Genomic DNA, 27443 nt, shown 5'->3' on the forward strand with positions numbered 1-27443 from the left:
TCTTATACGTCTTTCTAAGAAAAGAAAATCGCGTTTCGAAATCGCTTTTTTGAGAAGAGCGGCCAAGATTAGAAATATATCTTTAGAAGAACGGAGAAAAATAGCAAAGATTGAAGAGGATGTCAGAAACTATATAAATGAGAAAGAAGCTTTGTAATTTATAGGAGGGAGAGTTAGAGAATGAAAGAGATGTTGTTGGGGAGGTTTAGAGTCAATGGCCAAAGTAAGCCCACGCTGCATTTTGTTTTCTTTATTTTTTTCAACAATTAAATAAAAAAATCATTAAAGGCTCAATTTCTTATGGCTTATAATTACCTTTTTGTTTACCTGTGGCTGTTAAATGGAGCCCGCAACGTACTCTCCAATTTTTTATGGGCAAATATTAGAAGGGGCTTGAGTTTCCTTGCATAACAAATTCTGGCCATTCAATTTAATTAATTTCAATTATTCAAATTAAATTTTATTCTTTTATTTTAATAATTATAATTAATTAATAATTGTAACTTTATTTGATGTATTAATAAACACCTCTTGGGATCCTATTTCACGTCAAATATATCTAAAACTAACGTCTCTCTTCCCTGCACCTCGAGTCCCGTTCGATACCTCCCCAACTAGGCTTTTAAGGCTTCATGTGAAGAAAGAGTTAGCCTTCATCCTTCTATCGGAGTCGCTACTTTGCCTTCGATCGTTGGTCCTGTCGGAGTCGCAGCTTCTTGCTTCGTTGCTCGGAAGTCGCCTCGGGAGTTTACTGCGAAGGTAATGATCTTTGTCAAGCCTTCTTTGTTCTTGTTCATGTTGGCTCACGATGGGAGTTCGCTGCTCGGAAGTCGCCTCTGGTGACGTCCTGATCATGATACTTGGTATGATAACCACCAAACAATAAGCAGATGCGAACATGTAAGCCAATATTTTCTTTTAATCTAAAAGACACTGTTAATTTCTACTTTGACTTGAAACATTATTCATAGATGGAATACAATACAAATCCATATGATTATCTTTGTTAGGGATGTTATTCAACCCAAATCCTTGTGTATCTTGAAGCCTGAAAAAAAAAATCTAATTCCTACCTCTGCATGTGTGGGCTCCGAAAATTCCATTTTTGTTGTGTGATCCCGGCCTCTCCACGCCATCGATTTATTTTTCTGTTAAGTGTTTGTGTGACGATGACGACAGAGAGTTTTAACGAGATTAGATTCCGGAGGAATTTTCAGAAGGAAGATTGGGTTTTAGATAAGACACTACCTAGAGATTTCGCTCTCATTTGGTGAGGACTTTTTTATCTGAGTTCTGGTTAACTATAGGCGCAAGCCCCTATAGTTAATTACCCATCCCGATAACGAGATAGAACTTTCGATTAAGGCTAGTCGTTAAGGATGTCACATAGGTTATGAACCTATCATATAATAGCAATAATTTTAGGGTTTAAATTTTGAATTTGGATGATTTGAAATTTAGAGTTTATCACCACAAACTTAAAACTGATGTTGGGGGAATGAAGACGAGCCCGATCAAGATCCCATGGTTCCGTCATCCTGGGCTGTCATGATCCCTGGTCTACTTAGTCAGAGGAGGTAGTCGACCCAACCTGACAGAAGGCATCTTGTCGGCAGCTATGGTTTGCTTCGTTCAAGAATACCTTGTAGACCAGGGTTGATGTTTGTCTAAGGGGATATATCCGAATCCACCTTAGCTAATAGAGGGCTTTATGCCTATCGAATATACCCTATGATCCATCGCTCAAGGGTTTGACGCCTTTAGGGAACATACGGGCTTTGGCCGTGATCGTAATATAATGGTGCCATTTTGCGGCAAAACCACCCGGTCAGAGGGCACGTGCCACGTGCCTGTTGGCAAGAGACTGTTTTGAGGATGAATCATAGTGATACACCCGACACAACATTTGCTCTTTGTGAGCTAAGGTTAATTTCAAATTTATCACCCCCGATAAACGATTGCGGGAGGCGGATGATTTTTAGTTTTGAGTTTTTAGATCATATATTTTATTTCAAAAATTTGAGCTTTTGTTTGATTTGAGATTTGAGATTTGACCCCTTCGGTTGAGATTTCCAGTCAACGTGACCATCATCGGGGTGGCATTAAGGTCACATGTATTTTGTAGAATTTTTGGGAGGCATTTTATACTTCAAGTCATGTCGACTCCTGTCCTTTTAAGGAGGAGGATGAAACTTGAATATTTTACCCGCGCAGCATTCTCGAATCGTTAGATTTGGAACTTAGATATGATGATTGGAGCACATGCGGGTATATTTAGTTTTAGAGATCATATTTAATACATAATGGGGCATTTTAAAATATTTAAACATGATCCATTGCGCAAGTGATTTTGCTTAGAAAATAGCCTGAGATTTCATTTAAAGACCTACGAACGCCTTCTGTCCGCTTGTACACAGGTTGCGGATCCGGTGGCATCACTTTAAATTAGGCTTCATTTGTAATACATAGAAGATATATCTTTGTCGTTATTGTCCCACTTAACATAGCTTACAGGGAATGCTTGTTCAATAGGCATTAGGAGATCGTAATAGTGTTCGTAGGAGAATTATATTATTTGTTATAAGCTCTCATATTCTCTCCCATAAGTAGACTAATTTATTTTATACAAGCTCTTTGTCCTTGCTTGCAAACTAGTTGTTGTGGGCACTATGAATTTCCTATTCCTTCTTATAGGTGAATTGTAGTATACTTTAGTGTCATGTTGGAGCTTAAAACATATTTGATGGCCAATAGAATGACTCATGTATATTTCACATATTCTTTGACCCATCTCTATATGTAGATGCCATATAGTTAGATGTGAATGTAAGTTTTGGAGAACTAGTCCTTTGACTTGATTATTTTCAACTTCTAGAATTTATTAATCGAACACAACTTCATTAAGAAGAAGATTGAGGTGGCAATAACAGTAGTCTTTAACCTTCCTCAAAATAGTTTCTCTTACATTTTCATCTTTGCAATATGAGTATACCCTTTAACTCATAGTTTCAAGTTTCATTTAAATATCACCTTCAAATTCTTCATCTCAATTGCATAAGAGGCTCTCAAATCTTTTAGGAAAATTCTTCTATCAAGTCAAATTGTCAGCAGAACAAGACATAGTTGTTTCTGCATTTTTTTTTAATCAAAATTACAAATACATGAACTATCCATTTTAAAAAAAAATTAGATTGATTTCTTAAGTTCAAATATATATATATATATATATATATAGTCCATTCAGTTGCTTATAACATTTTAGCTTTTAAAGTGGGCTGTACTACTTTGATTTTTTTTTTTTTTTTGAATATATATTACTTAGAACCCACAAAATTCTCATTCTCCTTAATATTTGCTATCATTCAAGTTTTATAATGACCCTTGTAATTTTGTTATCTCATTGAGTGTAAGATCCTGATGAGAAGTTTGATTTTGAGTCCAATTCCAACATTATTTGGTCGAATTTGAATTTATGTTCGAATCGAATTTTAATTTCATTTTTATATTCGAATTGAGTTCAAATTAATTTTTTAATTTTTAGTCCAAGTCCTTTGATGTTCAATGAAAATTTTGGCAGCCTCCCGGCGTCGCCTCCCCACCGAGGGAGAAAGCGGCGGGTTCGACGGCGTCGGCTCTGGCAGAATTACGACGGCGTGCTTCGACAGGAATGGCGAAAGGTAAATTTCGAAACTTGATTTCTTCTTCTCTGTGTGCGTTTGCGTGTGAGTGAGCGTAAAACATCCGAATGAGAGGGAGAGTTGTTTTATTTCGTGAGTGAGGCGGTGGGTAAGTCGGCAACGGAGCGGTTGTGTCGTTTGGGTATGTCGGTGGTTTTGCCGTTACAATCAACAGCATGTAGTATTTCTTATGCTTGTTTAAGGGTGCGTTTGGGACGGCTGCAGCTGTCGGTAAAGTAGGTTGTGAAATTGTTGTACAGAAAGTTACTTCCTGAAGTTGCTTTATAGAAATCATTATATTTTGTTTGGATAGTATAACTGTAGAGCTGCTGTGCTGCAGCTGCATGAGAACTAATTACCTTCATACCCTTATATATATTTAGATGAAATATATAATTTTTTCAAATTTAATTTTTTTTAAATGTATATGATAATAAACTAACAATTATAAATAAAAAAAACTCCTTAAAAACAGTAAAAAGCACTTATCATGATGTCTTATAAATATATGTTTCGCGATCACATTCAAGTATTCAACACAACCGGGCTATTAGTATATAAGCCCAATATAATTAAAATAAATCAAGAATGAGTTGTCAAGCTCTCATTGGACAACCATACTTTCTCTTCTCATGTATCTTCTATACTGCCTCCTGCATAGGGCAATAATAATACAAGCCTTATTTCTATTTTATGCTCTCTCTCAAGAACCTTACGGTTTTGTTCAAGAACACAAAGGATTCTACAATAAACACATAGACAGGCAAACACTTTTTTGTGAACCATAAACACTCGTCCGAAGCTTGTGAGGGAGGGAGGAGAACTCTCTCTCTCTCTCTCTCTCTCTCTCTCTCTCTCTCTCTCTCTCTCTGTGTGTGTGTGGAACGAAGAAATCAAGAGGTTGGGCAAGGGTCGGTGCAGTTGGCGTCGGCTAGGGATTTGCAAGAAGAAATCGAATGAAAGTGTTGGGAAGCTTGTAGAGTCAGATCGTGCGGCTCGGCTTGGTGTGGATGTGCTCGATTGGGGCTGTTCGTGCAGGGGCCGACGTCTGTAGGGTTGGAGGTCAGGATTTAATAAGCTCGGCTAGAGGAAGGAATCAGAAGTAGCAACGGGAGTTCAGCGTCGAGATGGAAGGAAGTCGCAAGTATAGAGGTGAGGAAGGGTGTTGGTCGGCTTCAGGACAGGATGTCGTGGCTTTGACGATGTTGGCGTGGATTGTGGCTTACGAAACGAGAGAGGGAGAGAAGCCTAAAGGCTCATTTCGTTGGCATTTAAAAGGCACTGAAGAGAGAGATTTTCGTCATTTCTCTGCCGAAAGCAGCGGACCGCGGGAGACAGGGAATGGTCGCGGGAAGCGGACCGCGGGAGACAGGGAATGGTCGCGGGAAGCAACCACGTGCCGCAAATTTTTTCTGCCGTGGTTCTGCCGCAATGTCCCAAACAATGATTTTATAACTTTTTATAAAGTAAAGCAGCAGTACCGCCGTCCCAAACGCACCCTAACTAACATTTCAAGGAACAAATTGGTTAGCTGTGTTCATATTTATAATTAATTATTGTAAAAAGTATTTTCAATGTATAAAAAAGAAGTTTCAGCTAAATATTTGTATCGTGATTAGTAATATTCAATTTTCATATCAATATTTTTTTATTTTATAATATTTCTATCAACTTTTGAAGTCTTATAAACATGCAAATTGTGCACATGATTATATGATTCTTTCATATTTATTGGATTGTTTGGGTCCCTTCAAAATTGATATATATATATATTTTAAGTTTGATTATCTTTGTTTGATTCATCTATAACATCAGCGCACAATTTTCATTCATTTCAAGCAACGTGCACTTTGTGCACGTGCATTTATATTTGTGAAGTTTGATGAAATGCACTCTATGCGCTTGAATATTTTCATTATTTTGTATGGCCTAGAATTACACATAGTTGTTTTTAATTCTATTGAATAAAAAGAAATCGAGGAGCTAATCTACGATTTAAAAAATAGAGGAAAGAAGAATGAACTTGGAGGTATGTTCAAAATTGTTCATTTTTTTCTTTTATATTAATTTATAAACTTTGATGAAATGCAATCTATTATTTTATTTTCTTTGTTTAATTTTCACTAAGGAAGGCTCTATTGATCTCAAAGGCAAATATGTTCTCTATTTCATTGTGGGTAATTAATAATCTCGCTTCTCCAATTTCTTTTTTCATTTATAAGATGTTATAATTCATGATGTTAACATTCATCCAGAATTTATATCATGGATCACTATGGAACCTCACTAAAAGAGCTATAATGTTTCGGTTGGTTATTTTCTTTGTTTAATTTTCTTAAAATATAACTTGGAATGTATAATATACATAAAATAATCGAAATTGATTTATTTTTCTTATGCACTTATTTTGTCATCACTTCATTTCATAAGCAAATTTACTAACTTGAAACATAACATATTTTAAATTTTAATTCAATTCGCCTATTGTTGAATTAATTATGTAAATAAAGATAATAATTTTATTTTTTATTAAATAAAATATTCATTTTATAAATTTTTATTAAATTGCATATTGATTCCCCTGATCGTAGAGAGTTTTTTAACTGTTTAAGTGCCTTAACAGTGTCGGAATTCAGAGATCTTAGGCTCGTTGGATTCTTCTCGCCGAGACGCTCGATTTGACTATAAGCATGTCATATTTGGATATCATTTCATTATCCAAATAATGCTTTAACCCTTCCAAATGTGGTCCGGGCCCCCGATTTGGACCCATTTGGGCTTTGGTTGGACCAATTTCGGTGTTGTTCGGTTCGTCCCTTTGAGATGTTCAATTTGATTGTAAGTTTGCTGAAAAATTCCCATTTGAATATGCCTCAAGATTCGTGCTTGATCAAGGCAATTTTTTAGGACGTATCAACCAATATAAACATACATTTTTTATACCATTTTATTATAAAAATAAATAAATAAATATAATTTATGAGAGGTGATCCAACCAAAAGGAGAAAGATTGTACCAAATTCAAATTCTCGCCACCACATTTGCTATCCTCGACCTGTAGCTCAACCGACGGCTGCTCCGACATTTCTACCGAAGCCTGAATTGAAACACCAGCATCCGAACGTCGTCAATTGTTCGTCGTTAGTTTTAATTCAATTAATTATTGTGATTTATTACTAATTAGCTCAATTAAACACCTGGGTTATTAACGGCGCGGGAGGGATCGATGCCGATAAGTGCTCTATAGATGCATAGCCTTGTTGCCACGTGTCGACTCCCACTTGTTGGTCCATTTGAGCTGACATCGGCTCACACATCTCGTGATTCCTGCCTCGTTGGACGAAATCTTCGTACCTGAGGGGCGCGAGAGGATCTGAAGTGAAGAACCATGATTGGTTTGGCCTACCAAAGCTATTCTGGATCCACTGTATGTGATCGTAGCTCAAGGGGTTTCGCATTCCTTCTTGTTCAAGCTGCAGGTTCATCTGCAGAAAAGAGAAAAAATATGTGTAGCAATTTATTGGCTCATAATGATGTATTATGTTTGATTGATGTAGCTGACTTTACCGGTATGCTCGTCAGGGATGGATCGTAGGCGGGAAGATGATTGCCCAACAAGAAATTCTACTAAAAATGATTATAAAGTTAGGGGAATGAATACACATATTATTAATAAATAAAGCCAATGAAATACATATATTAATTATTTTCATAAAAATAGTTGATTTGAGAGAAATAATACCTATGTGAAACCAATGAAATATGACTATATATATGTATATATAGTATATTTATTGTTTTTATAATTTGAGTGAACCCAAAATATTCATTTATTAAATTTAGCTCCTCAAAATATAGAGGACCACATGTAGTTGGTGGGATAAAGGCTTGATTTTATTGTTATTGTCACCTTAAAATAAATCGAGAAAATTATATTATATACCTTTTTCTTAGAAACACGTGCCAAAGATTCCATAAAAAATTTCTGGTATGATTCGAGCTCGCTCAAAGATATGAAAGAGTAGAGAGGCACAGGATCAGCCTCAAAAAATCTGTAAAAATTGTAATTATAATTATGTGAAATATTACAAAACTCAAATTTCCTACATTTAATAATTCATATATTATATAGAAGAGAATAACAAAGGGATATGCAATCTTTTTAGATATTCATTGAAAAATAAAGCAAATGATAAAAAATCATAAAATTTATGTATCAAAATTATGTTATAAGAAGCAATAAAAAAGTCTTCTCAAACAAAGCCGTAATTACAATTTTAAATATTTATCAGTAGATTACCTTAAGTGTTTTTCAAGTATTTGCAGTTGTTGTTGACAAGCATTAAGCTCTACCTGGAGTTCCTGAAAATATAAGAAATCATATTGAACTAAATATTATTGTAAATATATTTTATATTATTTTATTTCATTAGTGTTGTCATTAATACCGGGTTATGAATCGGGATCAGGATCAACCCAAAACTAACTCAACACCTTACAGGTCAACCCGAAACCAAACCCGTTTTTTGAAATGGGTTATTATACCAGACCCGAACTTGACCCACTTTGGGTTCGAGTCAACTTGGCACGACCCCCTTCAGATCCAGGTCAACACAACACGACCCGTATGACCCGCAAACCATTGAAATCTGATTTTTCTTTTTTGGGAAAGAAATATGTTTTTTAATGCAGTAATTATATCCGACATACGTACCTCTACTTTGGAGTTTATATTCAGCATCTCCGGGCTGAATTAGGCCGTACATACGAAGTAAAATGAAAAAAAAAAAAGTTAGTATGATGGAATTGTAAAAATAAATAATTAAATAAAACTTACTTGGCTTGGTGGGTAGCCATATCGTTCTCATATTTGAGTTTGCTAAGAGTCCTCATCAAATACTGTAATTATCCATTAAAAATAATTAAGAGAAAAACACAAATTTAGCTCCTAATTTATTGATAAAATAATTAAAATGATTAAAGAAAAATACAAAATTGATGCCAACTTACATCTTTGTCCAGCTTAGCCCTGTTTCAAGATTAGGAAATTAAAAGAGAATTAGTATAAATTAAATAATTAATTATGATTAAATAAAATTAATACATGTAATAACACTTAAATAAATGGCATACCCTCCTTTGTCATGCTCTCGCACATTAATGCACTTCTCAATAACATCTTCAATCCTGCAATATTAAAAAAAAATATTTAAATTACAAAATATCATTTATTTTTGTAAGAAAGCATGAAAAAAGAAAAATAAGTGGGATTCAATTTACCTCCGGCGACCGGAGAAGCAGTTGAGCCTGCCAGAAGGAGAGAACATGATGAGCGCGATATCTATATCGCAAAGAACAGAGAACTCGTAAGCCTTCTTGATGAGGCCATTGCGTCGCTTCGAAAACGTCACTTGCCTATTTGTATTATTCTCAATTTTCTTTATTTCCAACTTCACCCTACCCATTAATATATATGTCTTTCTATAAAAAAAGAAAATCACGTTTCGATAATAAATATAGCTTTTATGAGAAGAGCTGCCAAGATTAGAAATATTTCTATAAAAAAAAAAAAGAGAAAATAGAAAAGATTGAAGAGAAGGTAAGAAAGTGTGAAAGGGTAAAATCAGTGGGAAAGAAGCTTTGTAATTTATAGGAGAGAGAGCTCGAAAATGAAAGAGATGAAGTTGGTGCCATGTAGGGGATGTTTAGAGTCAATGGCCAAAATAAGCCCACGCTGCATTTTGTTTTTTCAAACAACTAAATCAAAAAGCCATTAACGGTTCAATTTCTTATGGTTAAGAACTGCTCTTTTGTTGGGCTGTTAAAGCCCGGCCCAATTTCAACCAATTCTCAGCAACTACGTCAGGAACGAACTTTTATGTACTCTCCAATTTTTGACTCGGTCCCAAAGTGGTCATTTGTTGGATAAATTTTTAAAATAATTACTCGTAATAATTTAATTAGCTATTAAAAAAATTAGATGCAAATGGAATGTATTAAAATAATTACTCTTAATAATTTAATTAGCTATTAAAAAGGTAAATGAAAATGTTTATTTTTTATTTTTTAATAAATAATTTGGAATGAAATTATTTTAATGAGTTATTTTGTGTCAAAAAAATATTCAATTTAATTTATTTATTAGATATTTATATATAATTATTAATATTTTTTTATATGTTGTAAGACAACACCTAAATTTAATATTTTAAAAATAAAAAGTAATTATCTTTTTTTTTTAATAAAATGCTCAATTATTTTTTTATTGAAAATATTCACCCAAACTTTTAAATTTAATGAGGATCTCCTAATATAAGTTATTAAGGATTTGGTTTAAACTATTTGTCGTCGACTACGACTCATCCGTTTACCGTCACCCGCTGACTACAGTCCCTCAGACCAACATCCCTGACGGCTACAGTTCCTTTGGCCACTGTTGCCCTCGTTGACTATGGTCTTTCTGACTTCTATTACTCTGCAATGGTCCCCTCTACCTTAGTAGCCAAACTACGACTCCTTCTGACCTCTGTCGCCCAACTACGGTCTTATTAACCAAACGACCATGCTAATATTCTTTTGAAAATAACTATCGCATCACTAAATTATTCTCACTACCACCATATATGATATATATTTGCTTCATTGAGCAAAGACCTTCCCTGGTAGACAAGCACATTTATAATTGACTACAAATACTAGTAAAATCACTTTAACTAGGCAGGATCCCGTGTTCCATTTTTAGGGTTTTCCACGTAAAAATTTAGGTGTGTTGGATCTTCGTACATAGCTAGCATTTCTGGCCTATCCGCTGAAGCCGATTTCTGGCCTATCCATTTGGCCCATTAAAAATGTGCTAACATGTTTTGGCCCATTCTGCTGAATGTGTCAAAACGTTTGACGGGCTCATTCACTCTTTATAATTTGGCCATAGCTAATTTGTTAAGAAAATTAGCCACTAATTACTTATGAAAGTAGGGCAGGAATTTTCATCATAGAATTTTTTTAACTTCATATTTATATCCAATTTGATTAAAAAAATATTAGCTATTATGAGACTGTCAAAGAATTTTATCATTGGGAATTATTATGTGGTAGAAATTTAATGATGATATTCTATAATTTTTTTTTTTTTGTACGAAGGTCTAATACACATAAATAGAAGCAGCAAGAGACATCAAAAAATTTAATGTGAAAAAAAAAGAAGATGAAAATCATTAAACATGACCCAATTGTAATAGTTCATTATATAATTATGATGCAATAATCTGCTCATCTTTATAAACGAAGAAAAAATAATTATAAAATTGAGAACAATTATTTAATTATAAAAGTAGTATATTCACTAATGGACTATTAAAATCCAATAATAAGGTTAATATGTTTATGATCAAGATATAAATACGATGATAGTGTTAATTGCCTATGATTGTTGTCGGATCACTTATGATGTTGTTGAATTCATCTTATCAGGACGTTCAGTTTGACAATAAATTTATTGAAATCAAAGATTTGATGATATTGAATTTAATTAAAAAATTTTTAATTCAAATATTATCTTAAAATTTATACTATTCAAGTGAAAATTTTAAAGATTTAATCAATAATATATATATATATATATATATTATGTGCATGTGGGCTGACAACTGCCCTTTTCTTCTAATGTTAAAGCCCGGCCCAATTTCAGCCACTACCTCAGGAGCGCGGCCCGCAATGTACTATCGAATTTTTAACTGGGTCCCAAAAGCGGTCATTTTTCTTGTTCCCGTATGATGAAACACAAGAATACTCTCACCCTACTCTGCGCCACCATCCTGCAACTTTAATGGGCATTACGGGAAGAAGAGAGAGAATATGTTCTACCTTTGAATCCCACTCATTTCTTTTTCGATTCCATTATTTTTCCCTGTCTTTTCTCTCCCCGCAGCAATCACCCCTTTGCCTTTTTGTTTTTTCCTCGTTCATACGGTACTCTCCGTTGCTCTCGTTGCTGCTGTTCTTCTTCGGCTCCTTCGTAGCTGTTCTACTTCGCTCCTCGAAGGCCTGTTGGATCGGAAGTTTGGACATTTTGATCGGAAGTAACGAGGGAGCTCGCTAGCTGTGAAGGTAACTTTCTCCCTTTCGCGTGCTTCTTCGACCAAATCCCGTAAATCCGTCGAATCAGAGGATTTCGGAAATCCGGGACGGCTTTCATTTACCGTGAGATTTGGTTTTGCATTTTAGGTCGTTTGGCTGGATTTCGCTCAAATCCGGCATAAATCCTGCTACCAAACAGCCCCTTATGATTCATCTGGCTTTGCGTGAGATGCTTTACGTCAGACCGTAGATTACAAAACAGTAGCAAACATAATGGGTGCTTTGAACTCCAAAAATGATGGAAACAAAGCTCTACTTCTCTGTAAAGAGAGAATGCGATACATTAAACAAGCAGTAGATTTAAGATATGCTCTATCAGCAGCTCAGCTTTCTTACACCCAGTCCCTTCGAAATGTAGGAGCTGCACTACGAGAATTTGCTGAAGCTGAGATTTCAGTGGATCCATCACAATCAAATTTTGAGTTGGAACAAGCGCTTTCGCATTCATCTTATGCTTCACCGTCTCCATCCCTTATTCCTGAAATACTTAGTTCACCACATGATGGAAGTCTTGTTTCCCCTCGGCTCTCTAATGTTAGCTATATGAGGGCGGCAGGGAGCACTTCTGTAAAGGTCACAGTTGAGTCATCACCAAATCATTATCTTGAAGAGGAAGGAGATGAGAGTCTTACTTTTCCGGTGCCTCCACCACCTCCATTCCCGGAGATTGGCACTTCATGGGATTTTTTTGATCCGGTTTATTCAGTGGATTGTATCAAGATCCCAAATGGTGAATATGCCATGACGCAACATTTTGGTAAATTTGTGGGTTTAAGACAAAATGGCCACCCTGGTGAAGAAGCTAAGGCATCTCAGGAGTTGACTGATGATAAATGTCATTCATTGGGAGTTGAAAATATTTCAAATAGTGAAGTATCACCTCATAAAAAATCTGCTGGAAATAAAATGGTTGTTAGCTCTTTCAACAATTATATTTCCGAGAGGTCTGTAGAATCAGCGCAAACCAAGGCATGCAAAGTTAGGGGGATTCAGCCTGAGTGCTGTGGCATTAATGGATCAGCTGAAGCAATGGATAAAACAACTTCAATTGTATTATGCAAATCAAAGATGGAGAAAGCAGAGACGGACAAACGAAGAGAAACTGAAAAGGAGAATGCGTCTATGTTGATTAGTCATGAGGCAAAGGATTTTCTGTCAAGTGTAAAAGATATTGAGCAGAGGTTTCTTCGAGCAGCAGAGGCAGGCCATGAGGTTTCGAGGATGCTTGAGACAAAGAAGATTCGACTGAGTATTCACTCTGAGATATTAGGTGAGCATAAAATGGACCAGCAGTTTTGAAACATTGGTTTGTAGGATATAATTTTCTTTCAGCTCTCTCACCTGAGTAATGTTAAAGTAGATGTATTAGATTTGACTTACGTTAAGAAAGTTAGAGGTAGACCTAAAAAGACTTGGTTAGAAAATATTAGAAATGATCTTTTTTTTCTTAGATTTAAATGAGAATTTAACTTTTAATAGGGCACAAATGGAGAAAAAAGATTCATGTAGCTGACCCCATATAGTGGGATAAAGGCTTGATGTTGTTGTTGTTGTTGTCGTCGTCTCTCACATGAGTTATTTTTCCATAGGGAAATCTTCTGATTCTTTTCCGCCAGTCTTCCTTCTCTCATGTTGCAAGGTAGAGAATTTGCGAGAGCGAGGTATGTTGTATGATTTGGTTGTGGAAAAAAGCTTTAGTTTTTATTTAAACTTAAATATTTCTTTCTCATTTTATTAGATAAGATAATTTACTTTGTACAATCACATATCTACATAGATACAATCCAGCATGTGACAAAGGTTATTACATGGAAACGCACAATCTCTTCACGATCATCATCATCTAGAAATCCAATTACATCAGCATCAAAAGATGATGGTCCTGAGAGTGGTAATGATTTTGTTGAGGAATTTAGCATGATTTCTGGTAGTCATTCATCCACTCTGGACAGATTATATGCATGGGAAAGAAAGCTATATGATGAATTAAAGGTACTGTAGCTTTGTAATAGTTAATTTAATATCACAATTATGTCATTCTATTTTGCATGATCTGTAGATTCTTGATGACGTTTTTTTCTGGCAAATGAAGCTTGATATATAGCAATGATATAGGCTGGCTAATGTATTGTAGTTTACATACATATGTTCAGTACATATATCTTTATGTGGCAAATAGATTAAGGGATTGAAACATTTTTCTTTTTGAAGCAGTGTATAGTTGCCCACGTCAAACCCTCCCAAACCCCAAATTTGGCCAGAGGCTTCTACGCTATGCCTTTTATTATTATCCATTTCTTGATTATGTTGATAAATATCCCCACATATATATATATATATATATATATATATATGGTTTGGAATAGCACACACCAAATAAATTTCTAAAGTCATGTGGCAAAGGAGGAGATATGAGAAGTGCAGTGGGGCCTACTGCTATGTATGAATGAGAGTCAAGGGTGACAATCATTGTTGCGGAGCACAGCAACAACTCTTTTATCTTTTGTTAGCTTATTTAATATTTACCAACCAAATGCCTTAAACCAAGACAAGCCCTAAGCTTATTGCTTAACTCATATGTTCTTATGTAAAAACTAAAATATGCAACCTAATAGGCCCTTATGGCTTGTTTGGTTGTCAATTTTTGTAAGCTAAGAAAATACAAATTGTTAGCACTTGAAGCTAAAGTTGTAAACTTGAATTAAGCCATTTAGTTTGTTAAAAGATAAGTTGATATAAGCTGGTGAAAGTAAGAGAAGAGGAAGGCAAGGACAATTAAGCAAAGCTGGCTTAAGCGATGTTGGAGTTGCACTAAGCTTATATTGGCTTATCAAGTGAGGAAAGGTTGGGTTTGGCTTAACCTTAGGAAATGACTTAAAATTGTGTTTGGAAGGGGAAAAGGCCAAAGATAAACTAAGTTGAACTTTAGGCTCTGTTTGATTGTCTATTTTTTGTAAGCTAAGTGAGGATAAGCTAAGCAAAGATAAACTAGAAGCCAATAAGCTTAAGTTGTTTCTGTTGTAAGCTGTGTTAAGTTGTTTGGTTGATTAAAGGGTAAGTTGACTTAAGATTGCAAATCTATTTGCCATATTTTATTAGCTTTGAATCAACTTCAAATACAATTCTTACTAGTTTCCATAGGTGAGGTGAAACTTAATGTTGCTGAAGTTTGATATTAAGTGAGGACATTTGAAGAAAACGAACTAATTAAAGGTTCTTCTAATGTTGTGCTGAATCTTGAGAGTAGAGGGGCTATATCAATCTTAGATGAGAAGCAAATTTAGAGTTCACAACCAAAGTTTAAAATTGCGTAATTGGGTATTAAGGCGTTTTTTATTCATGAGGCGAGGCGTAAGCCTCTAGGCATTTTGAGGCGTAAGCCTCAAAATCTAAAAATTGTGCAAAATAAAAAATAAAAGTTAAAAGTAATTTTTTATATAATACTCAAATAATATGTTAAATGATGGTATATTAACTTTCTATTGAACTATGAAGTAACAAATTTATATACATATGAAACAAAAAATTATACAAAATATAAAGTGATAAGTAATAAATTATATGAAATATGATTGAAATCCAAATATTACATGAGAAAAATAACATAAAATATATGAATGGCATAAACGTATCATATAGCATCAAGTTTAGCTTTAAATTTCTTCTATCTCAGTTCTCTAATCATCTACATTTAATTACTAATAAAGTTAAAATAATTGACAACAAATCATAAATCATCTGTACTATCATTACTAAGGGGATTTTTATTTGAGTCATCATAACAAATTTGCCTCTCCTTTACCTCATCCTGTAGGGTCCAATACCTATCAATCTACTTCTTTATTTATTTCAACAATCTCCCTCTTTCATAAATATTTTTCATCAACATAAAATAAGAGTAATACTTAAATTTTATAGGAGATGGTGGCGGTATGCGTATTTCAAGTGATCCCGGCTACGACGGTGATGGCTACAGCGAAGGTGGTGGGCTGAAGGTTGAGACAATTGAGAGGAAGTTAATGCAGCTTTATAGCGCAAGAGGGCATGATTTTTTTGGGGGTTTTGTATAGGATTTAGCTAAGTTTTAAATAAAAAACATACATAAATAGAGCGAGGTGTATGCCTCATGCCAACGAGGCGAGGTGCACCTCAAGGTGAGCCTTAGCTAAGATGAGGCATAAGCCTCATAAAAAAAACTTGAGGCATAAGCCTTGATGCATTTTTCACTGAAATTGTGCTTAGATAGGCCTCAAGGCGAGCCTCATATTGCGCAATTTTAAACAATGTTCACAATAATGCTTGTTGGTAATATGACATTAACAACCGCTATATGGTGGCAAGTGAGGAATAAGAGTTAAAAGGTTAGTGATGCTATGATTGTAAAGATAGAGGAAGTGGTCTTCATTGAGGAAGTCAATGATGATCAAAATTGTTGATCGAGGAAATTTTATGTGGAAAACATTTGATTAGGAAGATCATGGATGCATGTGGTATGTCATGCTGCTATGAAACTATTGAAATAGAAAAAAGTGAAGATGAAGTGATGCAATAATATATAGTATTATTTTATTATTAATAAAGATTTGACTTTAAATGCTTGTTACTTTAGAAATAGTGTTCTGGGTTATTATTTGGGAAAATAAATAATCATATGGAGTCAGAATGTGAGGGATCCATGAGAGAGAAAAATAAAAGAAAATTTAGAGGAAATTATTTGAGTGAATAAGTATTTGTATTTTTTTATGGATCTTTGAACTAGTGGGAACATGCATCTCTATGTGCACTCACGGCATCGCTTGTCCCCAACATTTAGTTTGTTGAGATTTTATTATGCCTTAACCAAAAACAAACTTCATTCTCTTCCTCTTCTCTTTTTTATCTCCTTATCTCTTTTCTCTTTCTTCTTTCTTCTCTTTTTTCTCTCTCTTCTCTTTCATCCCTTAAATCTATCATTTCTTTGTTTCTAAATTCATATTCTTTCCAATTTCATTCCAGCTGCATGCAACATGAAGGAAAGAAATACTGAACTCTTACTTGTCTCTATTGGGTCCTTCTAATATGTTGACGATTCGTGGGTAATGTTGGATGTTTTTCTTATGATAGACATTATGCTTCATTAATTCCTCATCTATTTTGTACTTATTACAAAGATACTTATGCTATGCAAAGGTTCATTTGTTAGACCTATAAAATCTGTGAAAAGCTAGAAATCTAGAATAATGGACAAAAATATTTGAAGATGAAAGATTAGGATATGAAGAAGAAAGGATATATGATGCATAATTTTAGCATTTATGCGTCATAAACATTGCATATAAGGTATTGCATGTCACATTTACTCTTCATATCAAAGTTTGAATTTTATTATAACTAAATTACATTTGTTACAACCAAATTATAGACATCTAGAAAAATGGTGTACCAAGATACAGAGTAAGTTTGAACTTGTGCATTGGGTCATTTTTTTATTTTTTATTTTGCCTCAGGTCATATTTTGGCCTTTCCATTAAGCAAATTTTAGGCATATACATTAATCATTTTATTTTCATTTATTATTAAATAAGAACACCTTTTCCAATATTAGATTGAATATGTGTTTTATATACATTATATATCAATTACTTTGGCAAGGTAACCTTGTGCAGCACATATCATATTAGGATGATTAATACATGAAAAATCAACATAAAAGCCTCTTTACAAGAATTATAATATTCATGCAATCTATGAAAATGAGGCCCACAAACTACCAATGAAGTATTGGCATAAAAGCCCTTTTTTCCTATTTAATAAAATGCAACAAGGACAATTAAGTTAAAAGAAAAGCATAAATCATATTTTAACACCATCCTAAAGTTAACCTTAATTCAAGAAAAAAAAAATGGAAAAAAGACCTTTCTGTTTTAAGCCAATAAAAGCAAGAAAATCAGTTGATATGTGAGTGATAATGTAGTAGCCTTAAAGATCGTCATTATTAGTTTTATCTTAATTATTCATATTAGCATTATAAATTATACTTTTTCATTATCCTTGCTGAGTATTGTCTGAAGTGTTAAACTTTTTTTTTATATATATAGATTGTTTTGAACAACTCTATCTATGTACTATTAGTTCAACCATTTTTCTATTTTGATCCTCTAACATTAGGTTCATCAATTTGTCTAATAGGCACATTTTCAATCATTCATTGTGCACGTTTAAGCCAACTAAGCTTATTTTTAATATAGATGTCACTCCAACATATCTTCTAATATAATATTTTTTTAATTATTCGTTATTGGTTTTCGCCACACATCCATCTTAACATTCTAATTTTTGCACGCTCAACTTAGACGACAATAGCTTTTTAATAACCCAATATTCAGACCCCTATAACATTGTTAGTTTAGTTGAGTACAAGATAAGACCATTAATAACACGTTCTAAGAAGAGGTGGGCATTTTTGTTATAGGCCAGTGCGCAAAGCTGCTTCTCATGGTCATTTTTTGCAAATCCTTGTATAAATAGGTAAGCACTCATAAATTCGTAAATTTATTATTTTTTGTACGAACATTCAAAGAAATGAAGGTCGAATTAATTGAGTTCTGGTTCTTGTTATCCTAGCGCATAACAATCAGTAAGCATAAAAATTTCAAATATTACTACATAAGCAATTTTCTTACCTTTTTTTCAGGTCTTAAATGAAAGAAAGTACTTGGTGAATTCCTTTATTCTTTAACATGGAGCTTCAATATGATAATTTTTGCTTCTCTTGAATTACACAGGCTAGTGAATCCATTAGGAAGGCATATGATCAAAAGTGCAATCAGCTAAGGCACCAGTTTGCTAAAGGTGTGAATCCCCGAGTTATCGACAAGACACGAGCTACTGTAAAGGATCTTCATTCTCGTGTCCGAGTAATGATTCAAGCAGTTGATTCGATTTCTAGAAGAATCGAGAAGCTGAGAGACGAAGAATTGCAACCACAACTAGCAGAATTGGTTCAAGGGTATTGCTCTGCTTTCTGCTGAATTTTACTTTTTTTAATGGAATTTCATCTTGTTGTTGTTATTTTATTTGCATTGCAGCGTCCATTTGTTCTCATCAGATGTTATAGAACCATATAATTATACGAAGAAACTCACTATTATTGTGGATAATTGTTATGGGTGAATTTGATTCATTATAGATTATCTGGGGGTTTTGTTCATTTGTTCCTAGCCACTTTGCACTTTTCATCATGTTGCAAAATTTGTTTGCTTTTATATGGAAAATGCGATTTGGAAAATTCAATTAGAAATGAATATGAATTTTAAATTCCACATATCAATTAATGTAATGATTTCATTTCTACAGTAAGAACTAGGAGTGAACATGAAAAATTTTCATTCCTTGATCTTCTCACACACAACAAAACTTTCTATTGTAATTTCATTCGCTATGTCAATCATTTAGCGAAGCTTTACTCTTCTTAAAAATGTAATTCCATGCACAAACAAACAAGTCCCAAGAAATTTTATTGAAATATTAGAATGTGAAATCTTTGTCATGCGAGTTTATCATGATCTTATTCTATTTAAGGTATGTGTAGATGAAGTTGAGCATTTGGTGTTTGGTATTGCTATTGTCAAGCACGATGATGCGGGGAAGACAAAAGTTATCTTTGAGATTAGTATTGTCAACACATCCCCGACCTCCCATCAACTATTTTAATCATTATCACCGACCTCACTGTTGAAATTGGTCTCCATAAGCTTTTTGACCTCTTAATCGATGGTTTCAACACTGGGCAAAGTTGTGTTTCTTCTGGATAACCAACTTGAAGGTGGGGTCTGATATGAAGTACTTGTACATCTCAAGTATTCCCTATCAATCTTCAAAATACAGCGAGCTTTCTCTACCTAAATCCACACAAATCCACAAAAACAGTAGATAATTTGTATTATTTGATAAAAGGGAAACGGAAAATAACAAGAAACAATTGATCCTCTATTCGAGAGGAGGATCGATCTCTCCCAAATCTCTAAACACCGCTAGAGCCCAAAAGAAAACCTAAACCTAAGATATCTCAAATTTTAGCCAAATTCAAGATGCCCTAACCCTAGGAAAACAAACTATTTAATGCATACAAATTAAAAGGAATCCCTAAACAGTCCCTACATTCAAATTTCTCTCCCAAAACCCTAAAAAATCCTTCCTAAAATGCTCGTTTGGCTCGTGCGGATTGATCGGCTACCAAAAGAGATGGAGATCTTCAGCCTCGGTGTCGCTGGGCCAGTACCGCGTGGACTAGCTGGACCGGTCAAATGGACTAACAAAAGTTAAATTTACTCTCATCTTTCTCTCTCTCTGTAGGTGCTAATACCTATGCATTTCTTATTTCAGTTTTCCTAAACCCTAAATAAAAAAAGCACACCTCATTTGACTGCACTCTGGTGTTTTCAGGTTGATAAGAATGTGGAAAGCCATTCTTGAATGTCATCAAGCCCAGCACCTGGCAATCTCATCAGCTTACCTTGCTAAGAACTTGGCAGCAACATCTCGAAATGGCGATTCCTATAAGCAAGCAGACATCAATCTACAGAACGAGATCGAATGCTTTCGCTCGAGCTTTGTAACCTGGATTGATACTCACAGATCATACAGCGAATCTCTGAATGGCTGGCTCCAGAAATGCATACTGCAACCTCAAGAGCGTTTGAGAGGAAGAAAAGTACCATTTTCGCCTCGCCGAGCCCTTGCTCCTCCAATTTTTGTATTATGCCGCGATTGGTTAGCTGGAATCCAAAGGCTTCCTGTGGAAGAAGTTTGTGATTCATTGAAGAAGCTAATAACAATCTTAAGTGAATTGCTCGAGGAGCATCGGAAAGATGAAAAACAAGAAGACAGATCAGAGCAGGGAAATGATCAAAACAAGGAAGTTTATCCTTGTAAAAGTTTGGTCAGGTTGCAAGAAAGCATGACGAGTACATTTGAATGTTTGGTAAAATTTTCAGAGGAATCGGTGAAGGTTTACGAGGGTGTGAAGCAGGAAAATCAGAATGCTCGAGATGCGTATTTAACTAGCGATTGGTTTAGATTATAGTTTGGAATCATATTCTGGTTGGAGAAATTTTGGATTAGGGTATTCTTACTTAAATTTAATCGAAATGACTTTTGAAGTCTTTAAATTTATTTTGAGATGGATAAAATATGATTAGATTATTGTATTACATCAATCTCAAAATATTTAATGATTTTAAAGTACATTGAAGTTTGGATATTCTAACCTAAATTTTTCTAATTTGATTTTTTTTTTTTTTACTGAATTATGTTTTTGCTTGTAGTGGCTGCTTATGTAGTTTAGAATGAGTTGTAAGAGATGAAATATCTAATTGCTTGCAAAACAGCCAGAATAAATATGATTGCCTTTTGAATGCTTAAATTACTGCATTCTATTGTCCATCATCATCAATCAGAAATTTATAAGGAACGAGTTATATAAAATGTTTATTTATAGAAATGTTTTTTACTATGGATTGCGATTTATTTTTTAACGAAAGAACTTGAAATGATTATTGAATGAGTTATTGAAATTTATAATCCACCATTGAAGGCTGAATAACTTATAATTTTAGATTCTAAGGCTACCTGGTACTGGAAAGAAACTTCTGGCAGTAAATATACTGTAAAGTTGATGAACATGCCGAATAAACGTTTAAAAAACTAAAAGCAAAGCAAATTAATCACAAAAAACCAATGGAACGGTAGAAACTCAAATAACTTGAAATTCAATTCAAACAACAATAGTTTCTCACAGAAAATAGGTAAAATAAATACTGCACCTTCACCAATCACCAATCCATAGTAGTAGAGAAAAAGTACTCTTTCAACAAACGGAAAAGAAAAAACACAAACAATTAAAACATAACTGAAACGAGCAGTGCCACCGCCTGTCAAGCACCCAGTTTTGCATCCAAACACCAGATACCAAGTCGATCGACTCAAACTCGTACTTATTCAAACAACAACGCACAATTCATTTCTTCTTGGCAGCAGATTTAGTGACCTTAGCTCCAGTTGGATCCTTCTTCTCAACACTCTTGATGACGCCGACTGCAACAGTCTGCCTCATGTCCCTGACCGCAAACCTTCCAAGCGGCGGATACTCGGAGAAAGTCTCGACAACCATAGGCTTAGTAGGAACCATCTTCACAAAACCAGCATCTCCATTCTTCAGGAACTTTGGTTCCTTCTCAAGCTCCTTGCCAGACCGCCTATCAATCTTGGTTAAGATCTCGGCGAATTTGACGGCGATGTGCGAGGTGTGGCAATCGAGAACTGGAGCATAGCCATTTCCAATCTGACCAGGATGGTTCATGATGATGACCTGAGAAGTGAAATTGGCTGCTTCCTTTGCAGGATCATCCTTGGAATTAGAAGCCACGAACCCACGTTTCAAGTCTTTGACAGCAACATTCTTAACATTGAAGCCAACATTATCACCAGGAAGAGCTTCCTGAAGTGCTTCATGGTGCATCTCAACGGACTTTACTTCAGTTGTGAGTCCAGTAGGTCCGAAGGCAACGACCATTCCAGGCTTGAGGATACCAGTCTCAACTCGGCCAACGGGAACAGTTCCAATACCGCCAATTTTGTAGACATCCTGGAGAGGAAGACGAAGTGGCTTATCGGTTGGGCGTTTCGGCTCTTGGATCAAGTCCAGGGCTTCGAGAAGAGTCGGACCCTTGTACCAGTCGAGGTTGTTTGATCTCTCAATCATGTTGTCGCCTTCAAATCCGGAGATCGGTACAAATGGGATCTTGTCAGGATTGTAACCAACCTTCTTGAGATAGGAAGAAACCTCCTTCACAATCTCATCATACCTTGCTTTTGAGTACTTGGGTGTGGTTGCATCCATCTTGTTGCAGCAACAAATCATCTGTTTGACACCAAGAGTGAAAGCAAGAAGGGCGTGTTCGCGAGTCTGTCCGTCCTTGGAAATACCTGCTTCAAAGCCTCCAGTGGTAGAGTCGATAATAAGGACTGCACAATCTGCTTGAGAGGTGCCAGTGATCATGTTTTTGATGAAATCACGATGTCCGGGAGCATCAATGACAGTACAATAGTATTTCGTGGTTTCGAACTTCCACAATGCGATATCAATGGTAATACCACGTTCGCGCTCGGCTTTGAGCTTGTCGAGGACCCATGCATACTTGAATGATCTTTTGTTCATCTCAGCGGCTTCCTTTTCAAACCTCTCGATCACACGCTTATCAATACCACCGAGCTTGTATATAAGGTGACCAGTGGTGGTCGATTTCCCAGAGTCGACATGACCAATGACCACAATATTGATGTGAACCTTCTCTTTTCCCATTGCTGATTCTTCTTCTTGGATCGAAACAAACAGGTTAGTTTACGTCGGGTAACATGTGATAAGATGCTTCAAAGGTAAAACCATGACACTTGCATGTATAAAATAAAAAACCTCAAATACAATGGCAGAAAGAAAAATGCATAAAGAGCAATACCAATACAAGACGAACCAAATCACACAAAGAGTAAATAGGTAAACCAAATTGATTAGGAATCAAGTTCGAATAAATTCATGGAAGATGTAGAGTATGCCCAGGTTCCATTACTGCACGTCAGTCAGAAAGAATCTATTGCAAATGCAGGGAGCAGAACTAACGAAAACCATCATAAGTGAATCATGCTATGTTATAAATCATATTAAGAAAGCATTAAGAAGGATGACGCAGAAAAATAAGGCAATTAAATAGGCAAATGCTAAAATACAAAAATAATAATTTTAACTGCAGCTTTTCATCCCTTTATTAAGATCATATATTTTATATCAGCTTCATTACAAAGCAACTTAAAGTGCAAATAACAAGAGCAATAATTATTCTCATCAAGACTAAAAATCTTCACCAGCAGCAAACTAAAATAAAAAAATAAATGTCAGAACGTTACAACATTGTTTGAACAGATTGCACATGAATACCACTAAATATAAAGATCCAACAGCGAGGATATAAAGCAACTAATTCAGCTCAACAAAATAATTTAAATCTAAAAAATTAATTGCTTTCTTCTTATCCTTCTAAAATCGAAACCAAATTAGAGAACATTAAACATTAGAAACTAGTCTCTGGAGTTACTCCATGAATAATCAAATGCAATAAGAAGCTGAGCAAATAGATTTCATGAGCTGATATTGATCGACACATTCTTGGAAAGCATTTAGAATTGGAGATATTTTAAACATCAAAAGCTCGGAAGCTTATTTAAAAATACATTTATGCCACCTAAAAATAATTCTTGAATATCTTCCATTGAAAATCACACCTCAATAAATGGTTTCAAGAATATGTTAAGGTTTTGGGAGCTTTTGGAAGGAAGCATTTGAGAAGAAACTAGACTAGAAGAGCAATGGAGGACGCGAGGCAGGCTGTGATGGCGGCAACTTGACTCGGGCATGCGACGCGCAGCTCGATGTCTCGAACGGTCAAATCTCCTTCTGAAGCGATTCGACACACGGACACAGTCACGTGGGTTGTGGGTAGCCGGGGTAGCAATGCAGGGCAGCGGGGCAGCCGGAGCAGGCAACGCAAGGCAGCGGCCAGCCGGGGCATCAACGCTAGGCAGTCGGGGAAAACGGATTTTTCGGGTCATTCCCGGGTTTCCGGGTCAACCCGAACCCGACCCGGTTTTGCAAACATGTTAGTTTTTCGGACCCGAACCCGACCCGCTTCGAGTTGGGTCAACCCAAACCCGAAAATTTCAGTTCGGGTTTTAGGATCGGGTCCAATATTGACAGCTCTACCTACCATAGAACGGCAATGCACTAATTTTTTAAAATAGAATATAGCTGCCCCAAAGGCAAGATATCAATTTTTATAATTGCAATATTTCTTTAAATTTATTTTCGAGCCGTTTGTTTTAAAAAAAATTCAACAATAAAAGCACTTCGAATGAAAAAGAGGCAGGAAAAACCTCATATCCTAATATTCTCAACAAAGAAAGAGATAAGAGAGAAAACTTAAGAGAAATCATAAACACGGCCAGATTTAAAAAGAAAAAACAGAAATTCATAATGGTAAGCAACCTTCAAACAAACGCATAACAGATTAATGCAACATACACCAGAAAAATAACCATGTGTGCCATAAATTCAACCCACGACCAAGAACCAGCTCACTAGAACTGGAATAAAAAAAGACACAGCTAGAAAACACCTACAAAATTAACTAGATATAGATCCAAGCATTGAGAGACATCTCTCGTCCAGACCCAATCCCATTACAAAATAACAACAGCTAAGATATTAAATTCCTCATAATCATGTAATTCAGATCGCAGATCAGACTGAAGATTAAATAAGCTCTTGCACAATCGACAGAATCGAATACGCTCAAATTTTTTCTAGACACCTCAAACTCGATCTAACGCATGACGCAACCAAGCCTGAAAACCGATCACGAAAAAAATCCATATGGACTCGAACTCGTTGATACGTCTCTAATTATAAAATTTCCCTTTAGATCTCTCAAATTTAACCTATGTAGTGCGCTGCGTAACGTAGAAACCGATCACGTAAGTTTCATTTTGATCCGCAATCTTTGAGACGACCCTAATAACAGTCAGTACATCAGAATTAAAAAAACAAGAAAACAGAGCTACAAAAAGAAGTAGCAAATTGCGATCGGTAATTACTGATTACTGAATGTAAGAAATTAAGAAGAGACTCGCAATGAGAAAGAAAAAGATGATTAGATTGGAGGAACAGCGGCTTCCTAATTACAATCGAAAGCATCAAAATTAAAAAACAAGAGATCAAAGCTGAAAACCGAAGTAGAGGTGAATGGAAGAAATTAAGAAGAAACTCACAAAGAGAAAATACGATGACTCGATTGGAGGAACAGAGGCTCTGCGCTCGGATTCTCGCTGCGTCGGCGGAGATAGATTGAAACCCTTACTGCCCACACATCGTCTTTTATAGTCCGAAAAAAACCCTATTCTTTAGCAGGGCAGCGTGTGGACCCCACATGAGTATTTTTGTAATTTATTTATTCATATATTAGGAGATGATGATGAGTTTTATCATTTGATTTCATTTTTTTGGAGAATCTTAAATTTTATTATTTTTATCAACTAAGTTAACTAACACTCATGCTAAAAATATAAATAAATTGATTTTTTAAAGAATTACTCAAGTGCCATGAAATTTATTAGATTTATAAATTATCAACTATTAAAAATATAAGTAATAAATTTATGCATCATCACCAAATACATTTAAATTAAAAAATTTACCAAATGAGAGTTGAAAATTTTATATGAATTTTAATATTTAAGTGAGATAAAATAGTTGGATTTAATATGCATGAATGAAATTACACATTTCTTCTAGTTTGAGCAAATTTTGAATATATGTTGATACATCTTCGAAAAATTCACTTGATTTATATGAATCTCAGTGCATACAAGTATATAAATTATAAAACTTTTAAAAATAAATTTAGGTTTATATGAGCTCTGATCTCAATTGAACTTCACGATGAGACGAATGATATGACACTAAATGTGATGATTTTAGTCCAAATCAAGTACTGGAAGTATGATAGGAAACTTCATGACATTATTTGAAGAATCAAAAGAAATTAATATTTTATAATTTCAATATTTCATGCCATTGTTTTGTTTAAATTTCCTTATTAATTTATTGTATATGAATTTCGTTTATAATTAATTTTTAACCATGTCTAATAAATTATATTTTAATGTCAAAGATCTTATCCTAAACATAAATGATTTAAAATTATAATTAAAAAATTCAATAAGTCTATTTATGTTGTTGTATTAAGCCAAATATTATAAAAGGGATATTTTCAATCTATAGCACTTACCATTTATTTAATATTTTCATCATATTTGTACTTATGATAATATACATAATTTTTAAAAATCATAAAATATAAGAAAATTATTAACATTAGAAAGAGTCATCAAATAATCAATTAAGGCTTTCTTCAGAATAGCTTTCTAACTGCTTTAAAAAATAATTTTATAGAATAAAAATTTTTAAATTTAAATTTTTTTAACTTAAAAATTATTTTAGAAAATAATAATAAAGCTGTCCTTATGGAAACCTAAATCATCCCAACAAAGTATTTTATCAACCTTAATGAGCTACTAGCTAAATAAAAGTACATATATATTTTATCAACCTATTAAGCATGCACAAATGTTAAAGCAAAAGGCCTATAAAGCAAATTAATTGGTGCAAAATGAAAGAAAGAAAACCGTCTCAAACATAGCCTTAAGTTTCATTTGGAATGGCTTTCTTACTACTTTTTAAAATAATATTTTAATATAAAAAAAATTTATTTCTTGTACTAAAAAGTTGTTTTAAGAAACAGTAAAAAATCTATCCCAAATGAAATCTTAAAGTAAAAATAGTCAGCAAAAAGCTGAAATAAACAAATAAAAACATACCAAAAAAAAAAAAAAACAAATAAGGTAGTCTGGAGAACAAGAAATCCAGTTTGGAAAAAAAAGAAGAAGAGAAGACAAATAAGGTTGTTTGGAGCACAAGAAAATCAGTTTGAAAATATTGACTAGTTCACAAGTAAAGGCATGGAGTAGATCAAAAGCAGCAAT

The 27443-nt window shown here is 34.5% G+C and overlaps 3 protein-coding genes across 4 annotated transcripts; 1 reads left to right on the forward strand and 2 right to left on the reverse strand.

Annotated features, from left to right (window-relative positions):
• Positions 1–6862: 6862 nt before the first annotated feature.
• LOC110105856 (agamous-like MADS-box protein AGL66) lies at positions 6863–9142 on the reverse strand. The gene is made up of 8 exons (XM_028697847.1): positions 8958–9142; positions 8792–8864; positions 8515–8576; positions 8392–8425; positions 7978–8039; positions 7621–7729; positions 7245–7301; positions 6863–7162 (listed from the first exon to the last, which is right to left on the reverse strand). The coding sequence occupies exons 1-8, from the start codon at positions 9140–9142 to the stop codon at positions 6863–6865; spliced, it is 882 nt and encodes a 293-aa protein (XP_028553680.1).
• Positions 9143–11370: 2228 nt separating this feature from the next.
• LOC110105840 lies at positions 11371–21684 on the forward strand. Its single transcript, XM_020835494.2, has 6 exons — positions 11371–11783; positions 11901–13083; positions 13403–13474; positions 13591–13805; positions 18578–18801; positions 20238–21684. The coding sequence occupies exons 2-6, from the start codon at positions 12027–12029 to the stop codon at positions 20875–20877; spliced, it is 2208 nt and encodes a 735-aa protein (XP_020691153.2). The 5' UTR covers positions 11371–11783; positions 11901–12026; the 3' UTR covers positions 20878–21684.
• On the reverse strand, positions 21543–25790 carry LOC110105841 (elongation factor 1-alpha-like). 2 transcript variants are annotated; one of them, XM_020835495.2, is made up of 2 exons: positions 25671–25790; positions 21543–23165 (listed from the first exon to the last, which is right to left on the reverse strand). In XM_020835495.2, exon 2 carries the CDS (start codon positions 23152–23154, stop codon positions 21811–21813), a length of 1344 nt encoding a protein of 447 aa, XP_020691154.1. In that variant the 5' UTR covers positions 23155–23165; positions 25671–25790; the 3' UTR covers positions 21543–21810. The 2 variants fall into 2 exon arrangements, with proteins under 2 accessions (XP_020691154.1, XP_020691155.1); XM_020835496.2 differs by having other exon boundaries at positions 21543–23168; positions 25671–25786.
• Between the last annotated feature and the right edge of the window lie 1653 nt (positions 25791–27443).

Source organism: Dendrobium catenatum, unplaced genomic scaffold (genome assembly GCF_001605985.2).
Source record: "Dendrobium catenatum unplaced genomic scaffold, ASM160598v2 fragScaff_scaffold_1016, whole genome shotgun sequence".
NCBI classification, from domain to species: domain Eukaryota; kingdom Viridiplantae; phylum Streptophyta; class Magnoliopsida; order Asparagales; family Orchidaceae; genus Dendrobium; species Dendrobium catenatum.